General features: G+C 32.6%; 2 protein-coding genes across 6 annotated transcripts in view; one reads left to right on the forward strand and one right to left on the reverse strand.

Annotated features, from left to right (window-relative positions):
- Cnc (NFE2 like bZIP transcription factor cap-n-collar) overlaps positions 1-20700 on the forward strand; it is a 112411-nt gene that overhangs the window by 74465 nt on the left and 17246 nt on the right. For all 5 annotated transcript variants that reach the window (XM_072004932.1, XM_072004931.1, XM_072004933.1 and 2 more), the window contains exons 6-7: positions 11277-11511; positions 12270-12494. In XM_072004932.1, coding sequence (XP_071861033.1) covers positions 11277-11511; positions 12270-12494 — 460 coding nt within the window. The remainder of the gene's footprint in view (positions 1-11276; positions 11512-12269; positions 12495-20700) is intronic.
- Positions 13053-16601, reverse strand: Vas (ATP-dependent RNA helicase vasa). Its single transcript, XM_072004936.1, has 4 exons — positions 16411-16601; positions 15648-15689; positions 13684-15576; positions 13053-13559 (listed from the first exon to the last, which is right to left on the reverse strand). Exons 2-4 carry the CDS (start codon positions 15681-15683, stop codon positions 13473-13475), a joined length of 2016 nt encoding a protein of 671 aa, XP_071861037.1. The 5' UTR covers positions 15684-15689; positions 16411-16601; the 3' UTR covers positions 13053-13472.

Below are 20700 nucleotides of genomic sequence, written 5' to 3' on the forward strand. Positions count from 1 at the left end.
ATCCCATTTCGTGATATAGTATAATTCGGTATACATCGATTATTTATTTTCGTTGCAATCTTCAAGCTACGAGGAAAAAACGACTAGAGTCAACAGGCATTATCGATTGATAAATCGATTCGGTTTTATCTGATTACTTTAAGAGCACCGTGACAGTTTTACACAAGTGCGTGCTTCGTTTTGTGATCATTTTTGTGCATGATTTACTGTTGAAAATCCGCGACGTTACGCGATTATTAATTACACGATGATACTGTATTCGCGGTGACAACGGAGGAACTGATCGCTACATAAGAATACGAGAGACAGTACAAATATTTGTTTCGTGTATTTGCGATGGCTAATGGCTATCGCTGTCGCAGCGTTTAGCTTCATTAGTCTCAGTCGAGATCGATTGTTCGCTTCGACTCGAGAAATCGACGATTTTCAATTGTTTTAAAAGAAACTGTCGAGGGAACGAATGCTTTTTGACTGCAACAGACACACATGAATGACGTGCAGCAGTTTGTCGTTAAGTCTCATTCACAGAGCATCGAACAACAATACCAAGCTAGTTCAGAATGTTGGAATCTCGTTGTGGACGAAGGTCTTTTTCAGGTACATACAAGAAACACGTTATCGTACTGCAAGGTAAATAATTACATAATGAAGTAGAAGACATAACAGGGAAATATCGATTTACAACCAATTGAACATTCACAGATTGAAAAGTAGTTTAACATCGTTCGACAGTTAAATTATATATCTGACGAATGTAACGAGCGTACGTACTATTACACTGATTCTGCGTGTGCCATATTATTTTCGTTACTAATAACTATCGTCTTTCATACGTGATTATCTTCCAGAAAGAATATTATATCGATGAATGAATATTGAATGATTATATTTAACACGTTCGCGGCGTATGCTTTGGATTTGATTCGGCACATAATTTTGCGATGATATTGACTCGAACTCGGCGCATGAATCAAAGGTAATGAAAGTTGAAAAGAACGGTAGAAAGCAGGAAAAATTTCATAATAATTCGTAGAAAGCAGTAAGTAGAAAAGTCTTCGATCAAATTTAATTTAATTTAATTCGTAGTTATTACTTGAAACAATAATTTGGAAGATATTATCTATTTATAGTGCTTCAAAGTAAAAGAAATGTATTTATAAATTTTATGCATCCTATGGAGAAAAAAAAAGATAGAAATGAAATTCTCTATTTATATGCGTGACGTGTAAAATTGTACAATATAAAAACAAATATTCTTCGGGAATGATTTATGGTGCCAATAAAAATCCGATCAACAAAACGAACGTGTTAATTTACTAATGTAAGAAAGGCAAATTATACCACCAATCATACTTCACGAATTATTCTAATAAATACTTTATAATTCATCATATTTATAGATTCACATAAGTTCTAAAGAAGATATGTTTGTCATTTAGTCGGTCTTTGTCGGAGAATTAAAATAATTAATTAAAAAATTAAAAAAGAATTAAAGAAGAATTGAATTGAAAGAATTGAGAAGAAATTAAAGAATTAAAAAAGAATTAAAAAAGAGATTTACCAATTTGATTCTCTCTCTCTCTTTCTCTTTCTAAGAACAAAATTCTTCGAAAATGAATTCCACGCAAACGCAAATCTTGAAGTTATAACAAGCAAACAATTCCACGTGACACCACGATCTAAATTGACTTTTGCTAAAAATAAAGAAGATAAAAAGCAGACGTATGTTAGGTGGACATTGGTAAGAAATTCGTATTCGTAATATAGTCACACGCATATGAGTTGGATCTCGCGACCTTGCCTCTGGTGTGGAAGTGTGTAAAGCGGTGATTACGATGGCCACGGACATGTAATATCCAGCGTTGAGCGTCCGCAGAACTCTCAATACGTAATGAGCAAGCTAAATTAATACATATATGCCCACTGCCGGGACCTTTGCCTAAGAGAAGGTTGTACTGTGCGTATTGTACAGAGAGATTACGCAAGAAGACACGGTGTCGCCGCTCGCGAACCATATCATTTTTGGAACTCTTCTCTCACGCGACTGTCGTATTAACACTGACCTCACTCACCTGTAATTGCTACTTGTTACCATACACCAAGATACAGACGACGCATATACATAATACGTCCCATTATACTCGCTACCACGTTATATTCTTACGTATCGTCGGATTTTTATTCTTCGCTCGTATTCTTCTGCGATAACCTTGAACGAGTCGCACCACCTTTGATATCGTACGAAGCAGCTATGATGTAGTACACTGCTGGATTATCAGAAACAATCGGAAACATTTAACACAAATCGAACTGCTTTCCACTAATTTTATCACCTAGTTATTCTATACATAAGGAAATCGATACATTATTAGTAGTTTTCCGTATATTTTAAATTACAAATGTTAATGAATTGCGTGGTTTCTTTTATGTCAATATATTAATTCATAGTATTATCGATAAAATCTTTGACTTCGTTTATTTCACGATTAATTTCATCAGTTTACTATCCAGGAAAAGATACATGCAAATTCTGTGTTTTCAGTTTACATCATTATATAAGAACTATGTAAAAACTTGTATTATGATTCTAGCAAGTTGCTATTTATATCGCTTCATCCATTTCTGTATTGTTCAATGAAATTTCTTTTCACTGAAATGATGAAATTTTGTAATTTCATGTTTCAATCTTATTGCATACGTGATTCTTCTTCTCTTGCATAGAATCTGATTTTGTTACAGTTTTACGTCTTACATTTATTGGAGACGTTACATATCCTGTTTATTTGCTAAAACAAAAGCAAAATTGAAATATAAGAATTCGAAAATGGTAACACCGTTAAGCAGCCCTTCAGCTTCCATAATTTTTCTTCGTGTAGAAACTTAACCAGAAGACGAACCCTTCGTGAGAATCCGCAGGTATCGACCGTGAAGGATTGAGGCAGGTACTTGATGGCATCACAGTAAAAGTATTTCCATCTTCGGCAGTAAAAGGCGAAAAACCTTAAGCGTCCACAGTTTTGACAGAAAAAGGGATTTCCAAAAAGGATTTTAGTGCTAATTAAGTGAGAGGTCTTTACGACTCGTCGCCATTTATCCTCTGTAAGCTACCAATATCGTTTCTGTACCTTAACTATCTCTAAACCAATGTCATCAACAACTTCTTCTGTTCCAACGCAATAAATCTTCGTAAGGTTGCAGCACATGTTTCACACTTGCGTTTCTAAAATGGAGTAGTAATTATTTTATAAACTTCCAATTGATCGTAAAAAAAATCATTATAACGTGTATTTTGCATCTGATAGTTGAAATTTTCGAACTATCAAATAACACGAGACAATCGTAATTGCGTGATAGAAAATTAAAGTTCATAGTAATATATTAATAAATTTTATGTCTATCGAATATTTCTAGAGATTAAGATGATTTTCATTTCTCCGATTTCCTTCAGCAGCAAAAACCATAGAACTTTTTCATCGACCTAATGACAAAACAAGAACAATGAAATATCCAAGCTAGGCGGAATAGCATAAAATGGCTTTAGGTGTATTCCAAATAAGTTCGAAAATAATATCGTATGATTAAAAATAAAGCGAGAGAAGCCAACGATGCTCTATACGTGGGTAACGAGCAGGAATTACAAAAAGCAACTTTAAGAGATCCGCGCAAGTAACGAGAGAACGAACCTGAGCGCATCAGAATGCAATAGTAATTACAGCCGCAGCCCTCCGGCGCTGATGGAAGTAGTTGGAATATACAAGTGCAAAACAATTTAAATATCTTCGTGTAAATTCAAAAGATAATAATTTATATACTGGCAAATACCCAAAGACATGTGCTTTCACTTTTCTATAAATAATTCACGGCGAATATAATACAAACAGCAAATCCTTTTCTTATCTTAAAAGCAGTACATTTTCGGATCGATTCAAATGTAAGATCCTTTTCAGAGAAAGAGATGTACAGAAAATTGAATGTTCCCATCTTGGAAAAGTTACATTTTTCAATCGATGGAAACATAAAATATTCTTTAAAAAAAAAGTACGCATTTAAATACATCTTTACCACCTTATGCTACTATTTCTTTGAATATTCATTTACTGTTGTTTTATACACCTGAAGGATATGACATAAAACATGTAAAGATTAAGACAAGCACAAGCATGTATTTATACTTAGAAGAATAACGTCGTTTATGCATATAAACGAAGTGAAAACGTATGGGAACAAAAAGTTTCTACCGAAGGCTTGACTCACATGAGACAACTCTGGTAAAAAAAAAGAAAAAAAAAGAACGACGACGAATTACCATATTCTGCTAATTTCCGTCAATATAAATAAATGGAATCGCCTAACGAAACACCAAACAGATAATAAAACTCATCCATCGTTTGATACGCCGGTTTTCCTCTCAACGTTTCGCAACGACACAAAGTTAGACAGGCACTTAGACACCGGTCATCGTGGAATTATAAAAGTTCAGGCCGACCTTTGACCGTGATCGACGGACTTGGTGTTGCATATCTTTCTACAAGGATTTGCCAGACCGACAGGAGCGGTAGCGCTTTATTTACTATGCCACTTGGATATTTGCTTAGAACCTTGAACGGCGAAGAAGAACCCTCCAAGTATCCTTGGACTTTCCATAATATTTACACGCAACATCGAGTTACGATTGGAGAGAGGAAAGAAAGCGCGTCTTGAAGTAGAAATAGAGACGGAGAATCGAGATGGAGATCGAGATGGAGATGAAGCAAGATAAAGGAACAGAAAAGAACCGAGATCGTGAGAGAGGGCGATCCGAGAGCTACGGCCTGAAAGATAGTGGCGAGTATGTTGGATCGCGAGCGAGCAGAGTCGTAAGACGAAATTAATAAGAGAAACGAGGTATGTAATATGGAAATGAGAAGCTGAAGGAAAGAGGGAGACCGACCGAGGCATTAGGATGCACTTGTGGCGATACTTGAAGGACTTGGCGCGAGCCTGCCGCGGTAACCCATGCCAGTGTGCATTAATCTGATGACTATCTGAATGAATCATAATTAATATCTTGGCCCATTAGCCATGAGAGTATACCGCCGACCATAAGTAATGCGCATGCTTTCTCTGCGTATCTTTAATTACTTGTATTTTGTCGATAGTATACTTGGCGTCGAGATTATTGTATTCGGTTAACTATCGTCCACTTTGCTTTCGTTTCATGTGCTACATATTTTTCGGTTACTCTTTAACGAGCGATAAAATTGTTGATACTGGGTGGGACAGTGATTTTTACTTATTTTGAAATTTAAATTATTTATATTAATAAATGGAGTAAATACATTAGATATAAAGAATGTTCAGGCTAGTTATAGATATCTTTATCGTTTAATCTGTTTACACAAGCTTTTTAAAGTAACGTTAAAAAAATTAAAGTAAATATAGAACGTGATAACATCCTTTCTAGAACTCAAATAGATTTTCAATAAAGTCGATCTATTATAGATAGTCTGACCAATTTGACATTGAATGTTAAAGAAGTTTTTGGTAATAAAAAAATACATTTTGGATATCAGCAGCCCATCTGACAATGTCATAGTATACGTTTTCTCTTACAATTGATAACAATTCGATGTTCCTTTAACGTGGACAAATTTATGAAATAGATAATTTAGTAAGTGGTTTTTTTTTTCATGATTAATCGAAAAAACATGATGATGTGATTAGCACGTTCGGCGATAAAGTCAAATACCTGTATGAAACACTGCACAACTTTTTCATCAAACCGGGATAAAAATCTACATATGTTTCATACATTACGTTTCGATTCTTTTTTCTCCGCTTTTTTGTCTTACAGCACAAGCAAACGTTTTCCCACTTAAATTACACTTCATTTATTTAAATTATATTCAATTTGACGATAAATGGTACAAGTTTTTGTAAACTGTAAACGACATATTCGAGAAACGTTATGGTAGTTTCGATATGACGAAACCAAGTGTCTTCGTTTCCACGTGTTTACCATTTTTACGAGTATACTCGTCATATTGCACATTATCTTTTCATCTGAATTTCTTACAAAGTCAACTTTTCGCTTTAACCATATCAGATAGGCTATAAAACGTACAGAACAATTTCAACTTTTTTTATGCTTATTCACACCATGTACGCTTACTAAACATTACGAAGATTCCAGTCTCGTAAGATTGTTCTCTTCCTTTCATTTTTTCGTCTCGTTGATTATCGATGATTTTTGATCTTCTAAAAGCTCCTTGTATCGAGCGTACTTTTAACACGTAGTTTTTGCCACGTGCATTTGGCAAAGAGTTAGTAGAAAATTGTCAATCTTTTTGTTCCAACACGAAAAATTCGCTCGCGACAAATCCATTACGAGAAAATTATTTCCACGTCTTTCGCATGAGACGCGACCATCTGATCATTTTATAAGGAAAGTCCAGTTTTTAGCGCGTTTTCAAGGTACGTGAGTCTATATACTCTTGTACAACGATCAAGCAATTTTCACCAAGAACCAAGAAACGCGACGGGGCGTCACAGTCCGTTCCGTTCGTCAGAGATTCCAAACAGCTGCTGGACTTATGCACTGTGAAATACATAATGCGTCGCGGTATGAGCTATCTAAGATGTGTGAAACGAATTTACCTCTTTGTGCAATCATCAAGCTCCTCCGTAAGTCTAAAGAGTAAAGATAATTCCATGCTTGATAGTCGTAGAAATGCGAATATAATTAATACAATTTCGATCCTCGAATTATCCTCCGAATAAACGTACAGCAATTTAGGATTTCAGATCAAAAGGAAGCAATTTTACAGTGTTATTCTCTTCTCTGTTTTTTATCGTTCTCGTAATTTCTCAATATATCGGAATTATAAGTTTTTTTTTTTTTTGTTGATAAAAGTTACATTATTTTACAAGTCGAGTTTCAAAACGTAGAAACAAATTTAAAACCAAAAAGGACAGCCGTGCTGTGATTGATTGCGTTAACTACGTTGAAACAGAATATCAAATTGAGAAGGAACGTGGAAACGTAGAATATCGTGTGAATAAAAAGAGTACTTATTCGAAGGAGATTCAATGCTCCGGTTAATTTTATTAATTATACTTAGTGAATTACAATGCTGAATTCAAAACGCAAAAATAAAAGTAAAAGATACAGATATTATAGGCTGCTGTGAAAGTATTTATTTTAAAACAATGCAATGCTCTGTTAACCATATAGAATTAGAATATTATCGAATTTTATATAATAAAGCTTGTATATAAGACTGATTTCTAGTAAATCTATAACAAACGAATTTAATGCGTTCGTACGTAACGAACGTAAACAATTTTGAATAAGTAAGACGAAACGACGAATATGAGAGACAAAATATTTTTTTATAGGCTGTAAAGTGCGAGGGATTGAATCGTTATCCCTCAATATTTTGATTCACAACTTTCGTGACAGAAACGAACTTTACTGGCAGTCACGTACGAAAACATGAACGATGTGGCACGGTAAAAAAGTAGGTAAGCGATCAAGGATCGAAGGGACGCGGACGTTAGGGTAAACGATGCTGGCAGGTATCAAATACCTGCTTGATCGCTGTCGTGCCTTTCAATTTGAATCAATTGCATTAACAGCAATGCACAGAAGTACGTGAGATTATGAAGGGAAGTTAAGAATAAATCAAAATCGATTCTCTTTCGCCTACGTAAACGAAATTTTCGATAACATTGATAATAAAAAAGAAAAAACATTATACAACTTTAACGAGCAACTTCGAAAAAAGGGCTTCAGCTTTCAATTGATAAATTGAAATATCTTTATTATTAAAAGATTCGTTACGTGTATCGAGTTATTGAAATATTGTTGTCCCGAATATCTTGAAAAATGGTTAAGTTACTGGCGTACGAACGTGTTATATTTTCGAGTGTGCAAGATTATACATTTTGCGAATAAATACGATCATTTTCTTATTCAATTAGTTCGCAGAAAGGATTAAAAGCGTAAAGATAGAAATTTATGAAAAAGAGAGGAAAAAGAGAGAGGAATAGAAAACAGATTTAAGAAGACGAAGGAAGGAGGAAGAGAGAGCTCGGAAGAAACTAGCGAGTCCTCGACAGCGCGTTTCAAACATCTGTTCGCTCGCAGATCTCTTTCCTCACAGTCTCGCAGATTCATATGGCTTGTGACGGAATCTCCTATACGCGAAGCAAGATCGTGCACCTCGCTTCTAGATATGCGTATGTACACGTATGGTACTTACGCGAATATATATAGTATAGTATATGTGTATGAAGTATATGTGTATTATGTTGATACATAAATCATGAGCAGCAGTAGTCTAGTGGAGAAACGCATACAATATTCGAAGATCATATTTGGCATTCGCATATGTATATTCAAAAATTTAGCTCGATATCGTGAAATTTTTGAAACGTTCAAGGATCCACAGTTCGAAAGTTACAGTTAAGTAACAATAGTGTTTAGAAATTCTAATGTCTCCATTTACCGTCTAGCTAATTTATTCTCTAGACTAGAGTGCAAAGAAGTAACGTAACGTACAAACTGTTTGGATTAAGTTTTTGCGTAATGTATTCGATATACGATAAAAGGAGGAAAGGACACAAAGATCTTAGATATTTTGATATTTCCAGTAAAGTGTAAAGAAGTATGATATTAGTAAAAGAATATTTGAAACGAATATAAACATTGAAATATCCGCAGCAAAATGTTACAAAGAGATTGCTGATAATCGATATTCTTACAGCTCGGCGAACACATTCTCATTTGCCCCCCAAACATAAATGCCCGAAACAGTAACCGAAGAACGGGCAAATTTTTATTTCTGTTGCAACGGAAGAGCGGTGATCCAAAAATCAGAACCGTAACCGAACGTTACGGTAAACGCATGAAATAGATGATAAAATGATTTCCTGAAGGTGCAACAACCGCGCGGCGATAGAAATAGCACCGATCTCCGAAAACCGAGTGCCAGAAAGACCATGAGAAATTGTTTAAGCACGGTGAACTGGCCACTGGTGTGCGCGTGTCAAATTCTCAGCGGCGTTCTTGGAAACGGTATAAACGCGTGTAGAAGGTTCTCTTTTTTTCTTTTTTTTTTTTTTTTCATTCTCTCTCCCCGTAGCGGCTCAATCATGAGCGTTGCATCGAAACAGAACGAGCGTAAAGCTGCGGCCATTAGAAATCCCGCGCGCCTCCGTACTGGACAAATCGTCGCGGAACAAACGTCTCGTCCTACATTTCGCGGCCTACAGCCGACAGATGCGCTGACAAGCGAGAATCACCTTAAAGGCGTCGCGCTCGACAGATTGCACCGGCGACTGATTGATGCGGCCGAACAACAATCGCGCCGGATCCGCGCTACGCCAGCTTCCCTATTCATCTTCTTCTTGCGGCCCGATGCATTAGCGACAATACCAACGTGCATTAAGCGCCACTGGCCACTACTGTACTTACGCGCAACTCGCCGCGCCAAGCTCTTTCCTGCTGTTCCTGCCATGCCGTTCCGTTGCCCTGGCGAACTTCTCGCCGACGTTTTACTACGCGTTCCTGTACCATTTTAACACTCGCTGTGTTACTTGAGATTTATGGAGCTAAGAGCAAGTCTTGTATTAATATTACGTGTGTTGTTAGAGGGAAGATAGCGGTGTTAATAACTCATAGATTCTTTCGACGAAACGTAAAAGAGAAAACGTATTAACGTGTTCATTGAATATATTTTTAATACGAGAAATATCGTGTTTCTACATACGCTCGATGGTATCAGCTTGGATAAGAGAGATAAATTAACTCTCGTTCAGTGGAGACTAGGTCATTTTGTAAGCAACTAGCTTACATATGTCTTTTTATCTCTGTGTGATAATGTTTACTGAAGAAACCACAAATACAATTTACTTCATTTGAATTCTTCATACAGTGTATAATACTCTTGTATATTATATACATACTATACAAATTTAAGGTCGCTTATTTTAAAGTTTGTGTGCTTAAACACCTAATCATTTATTTAAAGAGATATCAAAATAAATTAAATTTGAAGATATTTCATTGTATAATTTGTTCATTACACGGGCAATTCATTTATTGAATTATGATCGTATGGACTACGAAATTGTTCTCTTTATCGTATCGAAATATCATTCGTTGAATAAAAATTTTTCTTGCTCGTAATTTCCATACTTGACGCATGGTTTGACATTTGATCATGATCGGTGTGCGTTCTTACACAGCCGGAAAGATACATTTGACACGTGGTATACCAAAGTCATTAATATCTTGCCCGACCTTACGTGTGGCCAACACCTACGCGATCAGCAGGGTTTCTATCTTGCTAGAATCCGAACATCCACCGATTTGAGATTTGACAGGTTCGATAGCCGCGGAATTTTGTAGACGTGACAGTGGATTGATACATGAATCAATGACAACACGATATAAAGAGAGCGTAATTCCTACGATATATAGATTTTATTTGATATAAATGTAATTATTGAAATAAAATGTGTTCACGTATGCCTGTTGTTATTACAACAATTGTTTTCAACATCTTTGATTGCCTTTATATCGTAATAAAGATTAAATATAGCATTTGATTTATGAGAAGCTATATTTTACTGGAAAATTTAAATCCTGAAATAATGAAGGAAATATTCGAAACATGTAAGATATTTGGAGAAAAAGTAAAATTTGATGTTCCTTTTACTGCTTCTTTTTCTAACTGGCATTCGCGTCAAACAAATAGAGTATATAAAAGACTACGAGTCCTTTAAAAACCGCATTTCCATCCCCCGTCCTCAAGATGGTCAATATAACTTCTTCAGGTCATTTCCCATCCAGTCTCACATGCTTCAACCAAGTCCAGACATTTGCAATTTCAACGAGGTGGAAACACCCTGAAAACATAAATCAGTCGCGATATCTCAATGCCTAGGAATCTTCGGAGGTCAAACATTTCAAGATTTGTATTTTTGGTATTATTTTCGAGTAGCACATCTGGTTTATACTCGATCTGTTCTTTCTATTATTGCAGTAAACATGGGTGGTTCGCGTTGCATTGTTTGAAAATAGAAAATCCTTTTCGAAAATTGTATCTGTTTTTCTTTTTAGCGTGTACAATTTTTTGAAGAGTAATAAATTCCTTTCGAATAGAAAAATAAAATATTATAATGTGTATATATGTATATATGTAGTATTTTTAACGTTTGATACAATTATTAATGCCTGTTGGAATATATGAAGGTGGAAAATGTGCTAATTTGTAATTTGTATGCTTCAGGGTCGCATGCCATTCATGCGTGCAATGAGTATGGAACAACGGTGGCAAGATCTAGCATCTCTTTTATCGCTACCTGGTGCACCAGATCACTTTGCACATCCGGCACATCCTGGATACCCAGGGCACGGTATAAGCCACAGTCATTATGAAGCACAACGTAATGTATTGCTTCACAATGCTACTTTGGCCCCACCGGTGGGTGATCTTAATGCGACGAGCCCGTATCACAATGTGGGTGAGTGATCTACATCAAACATTTTACTTTCATTACACAAAAATTTAGAGTTGTATAAATTAAATCAAATTCCTCGTGTCTCTTCTCTATAAAATGTACATATACAATGTGTGTATATATTTATATAATTTCTAAATGGCTTTTAAGTATAGCAAAAATAGGTCATTTTATACATAATTTAATTTATATATTAAGAAAAATTAAATAAATGTCGTATTTTAAAATATATGCAAAAGTATTTACAAATCTATAATTATCAAACGAAATAAATACGACAAATTATGGTCATACGTCAACTTATTAGATTATTAAATCTTGAAGAAATGAGATAATATTTCGTCTTTTACAAAATCATATTTTTCAGTTAAATGGAGCCAAATCGATATAAATGCAAACATTTGTATTAAAAATGATTCATTAGTAGATTTCCTGAAATATTGTAAGATAAAATGCATCATTTTTATAAAAGACCTAATTCTCACATTTTTATTTGATCAATATTTACGTATAATTTTAAACAAACGCTATCTAAATGATACTGGACATTTTCCTAAATGTTATAGTATATATAATTAGAAGTATTAAAGTTTTTAGAAAATGTCTAAAATGATATTCATATATGTAGTACAAGTGTTAGAATTAACTAATAGTATTATTATATTGTTAATGCTATCAATATAATAAAAAAAAGGGCAGGATAGAAAAACAAATGTTAATAAATACCTAATCTTTTGGAACTAAAATACTAATTGCCACAGGTGGGTCATCAAATCTGGGTTCGGCCGTAGCAACGTCAATGAATTTAACAAACAGTAGCGAACCGATGGGCGCAGAAAGTGGAGCAGCTTATAAATCCGAGCCGGCGGATATGATGTACTACCATACACCAACTTCCGATTCGATCAATCAAACCACCGATGGTTTTCTTTCATCTCTCCTTAATGACGAAGATTTACATCTGATGGATATGGCGATGAATGATGGTATGTACAAAATTTATTTTTTAAATTACTAATGAATTATATACGTACGTAATCATTTATATTGATTTCTTATCTCATTCACTACTGATTGAATTTTCATCCCCTATAATGCTATAAGCTAATATAAAAGTTTAATTATTTCTAAAACCTGATATATGTATAAAATATTTTTTAATTTATAAAATTTTATAAAATGTAAATAAAATAATTTGTATAAAAAAATCTCTTTTAATATCTCGAAAAAATATCTCTTTTTATATAAAGACATATACATTTATATGTTATATACGTATTTACGCGAACTAACATGAAAATTTTTTTCCAATAATAGTAATAATAATTTCTAACATTTTTTGTATATAAGTCAAGATCCCATATACATATATCGTAAAAATACATGTTAATTTGAAATCGAAATTTATGTAGTAAATATATTTTTCAAAAAAACGACTAAAAAGATATTCAAAATAAGGCATTTGGTCACTGCATTCTTTATTATAAAAAGAAACGTACAAAACACTTAATATAATATTTTGAGAGTAACATTTCATAAAAATAAACTATTATTTCTAGGTGGTTATCGTGGTTATTATTTGTTCTTAAAAACTAATATTTGTACGATCAAGACAGTGTATTAAACTGTATCTAAGAATACACTTTGAACATCTCGTAAATCGGGTATCATATTACATCAACGAAAAATAACATATTATCTTATACATAACTTATAATTCTAAAGAGGTACGTAATCCAGTCTGGTTTGTTTCAGTCAAACATCAGTCACGATTTGGTTAGATAAAAGACAAACTTACTATTACTTGTTAATCTTCTTTAACGAATAACATTAAACATGTTAAGCTTTAATGAATAGAAAATTCTTTGTACCTCTGACTTATGGAATAAAGAAACAAAGTATACTACCTTGTTCCTAGCAATAATACCAAAAAGTATGTAAACAAACAAAAAAAAGAAACTTTTCTACCACGCCTCTTCTGGCTCGATTGTTATTTCTGGCTTCAGTGTTGCAGGTGTCATATACACTTTTTCGGCATATCCATCTATATACTGTACAAAAAGAAATATACATTATTATTCATTTTGTAAATACTACTGCATATTTATCATATAAAATATAAATTACATATACAATTATAGTATGATAATGGAGACATAATTAAAAGTTACACACCTCTCTAATGTCTGCACCTCCGTATCTGTTTGTGCCTCTTCCTGGGATATAGGCTCTGCACGATTTTGCACCCAACAACCAATCTGGAACAGGTTGTTCTGCTTGTTTCAATATTTTAATAAGATCTTCACGTAGTGGTGCATCATCGTCTGGTTCGAAAAAGGAAGTCGCTCTTCCTCGGTTTCCTACACGACCGGTTCTTCCAATTCGATGAACATATTCATCGATTCCCTTTGGTAAATCATAGTTTATAACATGTGATATATTCTTTATGTCTAAACCTCTAGCAGCAACAGCCGTAGCTACCAAGACAAACATCTTCCCACTTTTAAAATCAGCTAACGCCTCTTCTCTTTGTCTCTGTAATCTGTCGCCATGAATACTGGTAGTAGGAAAATTACTCTCAGACAAGAATACTGCAATAAAGTCTGCCTTCTTCTTCATTTCAACAAACACCAAAGTACCTCGTAAAGTACCAGCATCGTATTCTCTTTGTAAAATTTCTTTAAGTAAATCTTTCTTCTTACCCCTGGCAACTTCATAAAAATTTTGTTCCACATCTGCACAAGCTCCACCTATGGCACCAACTGCGACGAACAAATAATTGTTTAGAAATCTTTTTGCCAAATGCTGTACTTCGTCAGGAAAGGTGGCAGAAAACATTAATGTTTGCCTGTTAATTGCGGGCATAGTCTCATGATCTACAATCCTTTCAACATTAGGTAAAAACCCCATGTCTAACATACGATCAGCTTCATCCAATACAAGAAACTGTACGGAAGAAAACTTAATTCTTCCTCTTTCTACAAAATCTAATAACCTTCCAGGTGTTGCTACAAGTATATGACAACCTGCAGAAAGCTTTCCCCCTTGGTGGATAACAGATGTTCCACCATATGCAACTGAAGTCTTTAAAAATGAATTGTATGAAAACTTAACAATCTCCTGCCATATTTGTATAGTAAGTTCTCGAGTAGGTGATATGATAACAGCTTGTGGTTCACAGTACGACGGGGATAGCCCTAGAGCAGCATTTCTTTGTAATAACAAATGTATAATGGGAATTGCAAATGCAGCAGTTTTTCCTGAGCCTGTTTGTGCACAAGCCATTAAATCTCGACCACTCATTATAATTGGAAGGGCATTCTTCTGTATCGGAGTAGGTTTTGTGTATCCAGACTTTTTTATATTTTGTAAAACAATGGGTCTAAGGCCAATATTTTCAAAAGATTCTATTTGCTGAGGTGGATCCTCTCCAGTTACTTTAACACCAATAAAGTCATACTTATCAAAATTTATACCCATTTCAACACCACTTTTGAATAAGGTTTTTTCATCACTGGGTAAATCTGGTGGAATGTACCGTTCTCTAGGTTTCTGTGGCATGTCTATACCAGAATTGCCTTGTGTAGCAAATATTTTTTTTTGTTTACCATCTTGGTCATTCTGATTGCCAGCATCAGCATCATCTTCATAATTATTATTTCTTCTGTTATCATTATTATCATTATCATTTCCATCCCTATTTTTAAATCCACCCCTTCCTCGACCAACTACCCTTCCTGCCTTTCCTCCTTCTCCTCTGCCTCTGCCTTTCCCTCTGCCTCTGCCTCTACCTCTTTCTCCTTCTCCACCTTTTCCTCCTTCTTCTCCGCCTATTCCTCCTTCTTCTCTGCCTTTTCCTCCTCCTTCTGCGTCTTTTCCTACTTTACTGGTTACTTTGTAATCATCATCAGTATCAGATTGCCACAATTGGTCATTATTAGATTGGCCATTCTTGACATTTTCTGAGCCTTTAAAATCCCAAGTATTACTGTTGATATTATCATTATTATTGTTCTGGTGTGGTATAAAGCCTCGCCCTTTTCCATAACTACGTCCATTACTGTCATACTAATATAAAAAATAACAACAATCATTTTTATTATCATAAAGTGTTCCAATATTGAAACTCTAATACTTACAGAAGTTTGAGGTTCTTCAGACCATTCATAATCCATTGTATCCTATAACAAATTTTATTTTTATTTTACAATAAGAATAGAAAAAAGTCTACGCAATAAACAACAATAATCTAATTTAAAAGACAATAATTAAAAGATAATATTCCAATTTGAAATAAAACACTTTGAAAATATTATAAACAAAATTTAATAAAAATATTCTAAATAATATAGTTCATATACATACATATATTTAGAAAATTACAATTGATATTTATTATACTATTTACTTTTATTTCGAAAATATTTCAAAATACTTTCTGTTACAACCGGTTTACGAGGGCATATCAGTTTAAATTAGTAATTCGTGGAAATTAGAGATCGATACAAACTGTAAGCACATCTCTCACAATATAAACACCAATCATGTACACAGAACCCAAAAAAAATGTTAGAAAACAGAACAGACCGTCTTTTTTTCTTTGACTTAGTGATCTCCCTTTGTACTATGGCTTTATTTGTATGCATTGAAATGCAAAACATATATTTGTAAAACTATTAATTATACACTAATTATAATATTGGTCTCTACTTCACTTCATCTTTACTTCATCTGTTTTATTTAAGCATATATAAATGACAATCAATACTAATTAAATATCTTGTTTTCTAGCGCGTAGTAAATATGATACGCGCATATCAGTAAAAGAAAGCGTGATTACCGGCAAACATGGCTAATCACTATTAACCATGAACAAAGCTAGCCTAGTTTAACAATACTTACGTTTTGATTGTTGATAGAAGAATAGAAGCGAAAATTTCAATTAAGCTTGGAATTAAGGGAGTCGTACGTCGTACAGATCAATATAACAGATCGTTTTCCTTCTAAACTGCCGAAAGACGAATGAAACCACCCAACCGGGAGAGTAGAAATGCTGACAGTATTCGACCGTCGCTAGTAAGAACAAAGAGCTGACAGAGCAGCCAACTTAAAGGAAACCGATTCTCGGGAATAAACTATCGAGTTTTGAAGCAGTGCGCATGCGCTATCCACACTGCATTTAGCTTTCCTCAACATCGTAGTAAGGCATTAACGAACCTATACCTTTCTCAGATTTACACATATCCACTTCAAATGCAAATAATAAATTATTAAAATAATAATTTGTTGAAAATGTTATATTTTTATTAGAAATATATTAGGAGACTAATTTATGAATGAAAAATTTAACGTAAACAGTTTCTTAATCAAAGATAACATAATTTTCCTAAAATAAATGAAACGATACTTTACAATAATTTTGGAAATTTAAAATGATGTTAATATTTGCATGGTGTTGTTTATAATTGTCAGTAAACATCTTTAGTTTTCATAAAATTATTTCAAAGTTGTATTTTAGTAGTATTTGCTTCTTTATTTCCTGAGTTATTTTACAATGTATGTTAAGTATTTACGTACTTGATGATATTCTAGTATCAAAATTGTATTACTTATTACTATAGCAAAGATAACAACTATATTATTTATTGTGGAATCTTTTAAGTCGGTTGAAGGGAAATATCGATCTAAAAATCAGTTACTTACATTTAGGAACCATACGAAAACATCTACTAGAGTCGTTTTAGATAAAGATCAATAATACTCAAGGTCAAATTTTCTTTGTATACAATGTGGTTGCAATTTCCTGTCGATTAACTTTTATATAGATATCTTCAGAGAATGTTGAGTTTACAATGAGTTTATAAATGTTTATATACCAAATCATTTCTTTCATTCAAATTTCAAAATATATCTTTTATATAACATTAGCATTGCGCACATTCTAGAATAATTTCTATCTTATTTAACAATTTCTATCAACTTGATTACTATGTCTATATTATAATAAAACAAATTATTTAAAACGAAACATACATAAAATATTACATATACATTAAAGGATAAAGAAAAGCATTTCTAGAAATATCGATATTTATATATATAGTACACTCTCAGTGCCGGTTGATAATATTTTTTTGTCACCTAATAAAACTTTAAATAATAAATAAAAATTGTATATTATCACTAAATAGCTGCTATTTTACTTTGTTTATTTTAATTTGTTCAAACTTCTATTGATCTTATTTTCGTAATTTTTATATGGTATCATAAAAATAATTATTTAATGAATGCTACCTTTCTAGTTTGCTGTGATGATTGTGCAAATTTATTGTTAATTATATCATTACCATTATATTTTTATTTATACTTAGGAATATAAGTCGAACTTTGATTCTTATATAACACTTTCATGTAACAATGTTACTTCTTAGTGAATATTTGCAGAAATACTGTACTTTAACGTTTACAAATATACAGACTTAAAGATAATATCACAACATAATAGATAAGATCGCAATACCTTTCTAGTAGAATTTTGCCTTTTTCACATCATTTCAAAGAAAGACTATCTACATACTTGAGAAAGCAAACAAATGTATAATGATTTTTAACACTAATAATGTTATAAATTGATTATCAGAATAAATAAAATAATAAAGAAAATAAAATAAAAATAGTTTTTTTAAATGCATTTTAATAATATTAAAATTCATAACTTTTCATGAGCCATTATGAATTATTCGTCTAAAATAATTTTTTACAATTCCATCGGTGAAAGAATTCCTTGCTAAACTCTTATTTATGTTTCGGATGGATGTTCTCTTTCCATTTTTAATCACTAACAATGTATAACTATATATGCTCTTGTATTCTTATCTTTACTGTAAAGACAGTTAGACGTATATGCATAAATAAAATAATTAAAGATAGTAATATATATGGTTCATGCACTACGCTTATTATATAAGCAGTAAATTATGAAAATTCAATTAGAAAGTAAAATAAAAAATTATTTTATTTATTTACTTGTAAATAAAAGTAACGAAATTCATTGGTCATTTTAGTATTTTAATATTATATATTAATATTTATTAGATCAATATTTACTATTATTTAAAATTTCATTACACAACGCGAAACATCAAAAATAGATATCTTATTTTAAACCTCTGAAGCCTGGTGTCTAAAGAAGAATTTTTCTCTTTTTCAATGCTACAAAATATCTAATGTAAAATCTACATTCTATTTTATTTTAACTTGTTAAGTCTTACATTTATGTTAAATTATCAAATCTTAAACATCTTTTAAATTTTAGTTGCATTACTAAAACGCAATTAAAGAAATACAATTTCAGTGAAAAGCTTTACTTTCTAACTAATATAACGAATGGATACTTGGCTTTGAACACTTTGAGTATCTTTCGCATATCATATATAGCCTGTACAATTTTACATCTTCGAATTTCTTATAAATGTATAAATATCGGTAGTCTGCTAATTACATTGTAACAAGATCGAGAGCATCTTGGAAATTGACGTCATTGATACAGCAAAACCGCGATCATATTTCTGTTATGAATCTGCTTGTCTCGGATCATGCAATTCATCATAAAGATGCATACACGTTAATCCGTACAGCAAGATAAAAGCGCTAAACGCGGCGCACATGTATCAATGACAATGAATAAGACAAAGGAATGTGTGAAAGAGAAAAAGTATAGCAGATGTACCATAGTAACAGCTGTAGGGCTAGTTTTCAGTACGTACAATTATGTATATATTGTGGTTTTCAAACATTCGTTTATGTACGGTTTATGGAACGAAACATTAAGATACAATGATTCTTTTTAAATAATATTCGGATACTACAGTGTTTAAGAGATTATTGCTTTATTTATTTATCTATTTATGACAGCGTTAGAATCGTTTGTTTTTTCAATTTCCAGTTGGTAAAAACGTACATCCCATTTCTTTAATGCGAACAGTTTTTAGCATAATAAGCGATGAACTGAATACTGGCGAAGCCAAGAATTCTAATATATTTCGATCAGGAAAATTACGCATGTCAGTGAGATTACGCATTAGAAAAGATGTTTGAAGATAAGATTATTAGAAAAGATATAAATGATTCTAAAAGAAAGTTGAAATGAATGAAAAACGAGAAAACACGTAATATATATCTATGTACATTGATATGGGAACAAAAGATCTATTAATTTCTATTATGTAACCTGTTCTCTATAACTATCTGTTAATCCATTTAAGAATCGAATTCTTATTTAAAATTACTTTTTATTAATTATCTACAATAGAAACGCATTTCTCGAATGATTTTTTGAAGGAAACATAAAGCATTAATATTTAATTAATTTAGTTAATTAATGAAATATTAGAGTACAATATTGCCTATGCGTAACTATATAAACTGGATCAAATTTATCTAAATTGGATTAAATAAAGAAACACTTGTAATCGTAAAAGCTTTGATATTTTTTTGATTATGTATTGCAAACACTGATTCATGTAGATTAGCCTGCAATTAATTGTTAAAGATGTATGAAATATTATGAAGGAAGAGAAGGGATTAAGTTTCGTAATAATTAGAAATGAAAATTAGAAATAATTATTATAAACGGCAACAAGTACATAAACGATAATAAATACAAAAACTCGTTAGTGTTTTTAATAGATGTATTCTTTTCAAATCAATTGTTCTCTGTAACAACGAAGTAACCATCCTTATACCCAAATGGCACACAGTTGACTCACGTGTTCTTTGCGTCCTTGAATAGTAGTAAAATAAACTTCGAAACCATTTGCCTACCTTTTTGAAGTGCGCAAAGAACGTAAATGCAATAGTGTTGTAAACTTCCAATTCTTCATCGGACCAGATGTAGAAAAGTGTGTTCAGTGTTGAGATTTGCTGTAAAACATTGTTAGAAATGTTTACATAAAAGCTAGGAATAGATACCTTATTATAAAACATATAATAGAGAATTAGTAATTAAAGGAAAAATCAACAAAATTATTAATTTACAAACTTCCCAAAAAACAGTTCATGACAATAAATCACATCGCTGAATATTAATTATCTATAATACATATAATTGTTTAAATCTCTTAAATTCATACGCTTTTAACGAATACTCACATTTAATCAAAACTCTTTCGAATCGTTTCCAAATTATTTATT

This window comes from Bombus fervidus, chromosome 6 (assembly GCF_041682495.2).
Source record: "Bombus fervidus isolate BK054 chromosome 6, iyBomFerv1, whole genome shotgun sequence".
Taxonomy (NCBI): Eukaryota; Metazoa; Arthropoda; class Insecta; order Hymenoptera; family Apidae; genus Bombus; species Bombus fervidus.

Excerpts from the sequence above, each read along its gene's own strand:
- Vas (XM_072004936.1), bottom strand. The coding sequence starts at position 15,683 with ATGGATTATGAATGGTCTGAAGAACCTCAAACTTCT. Across the intron at positions 15,577-15,647 it reads CTGAAGAACCTCAAACTTCT|TATGACAGTAATGGACGTAG; the intron begins GTAAGTATTAGA and ends TTTTTATATTAG. Across the intron at positions 13,560-13,683 it reads GAGGTGCAGACATTAGAGAG|TATATAGATGGATATGCCGA; the intron begins GTGTGTAACTTT and ends CTTTTTGTACAG.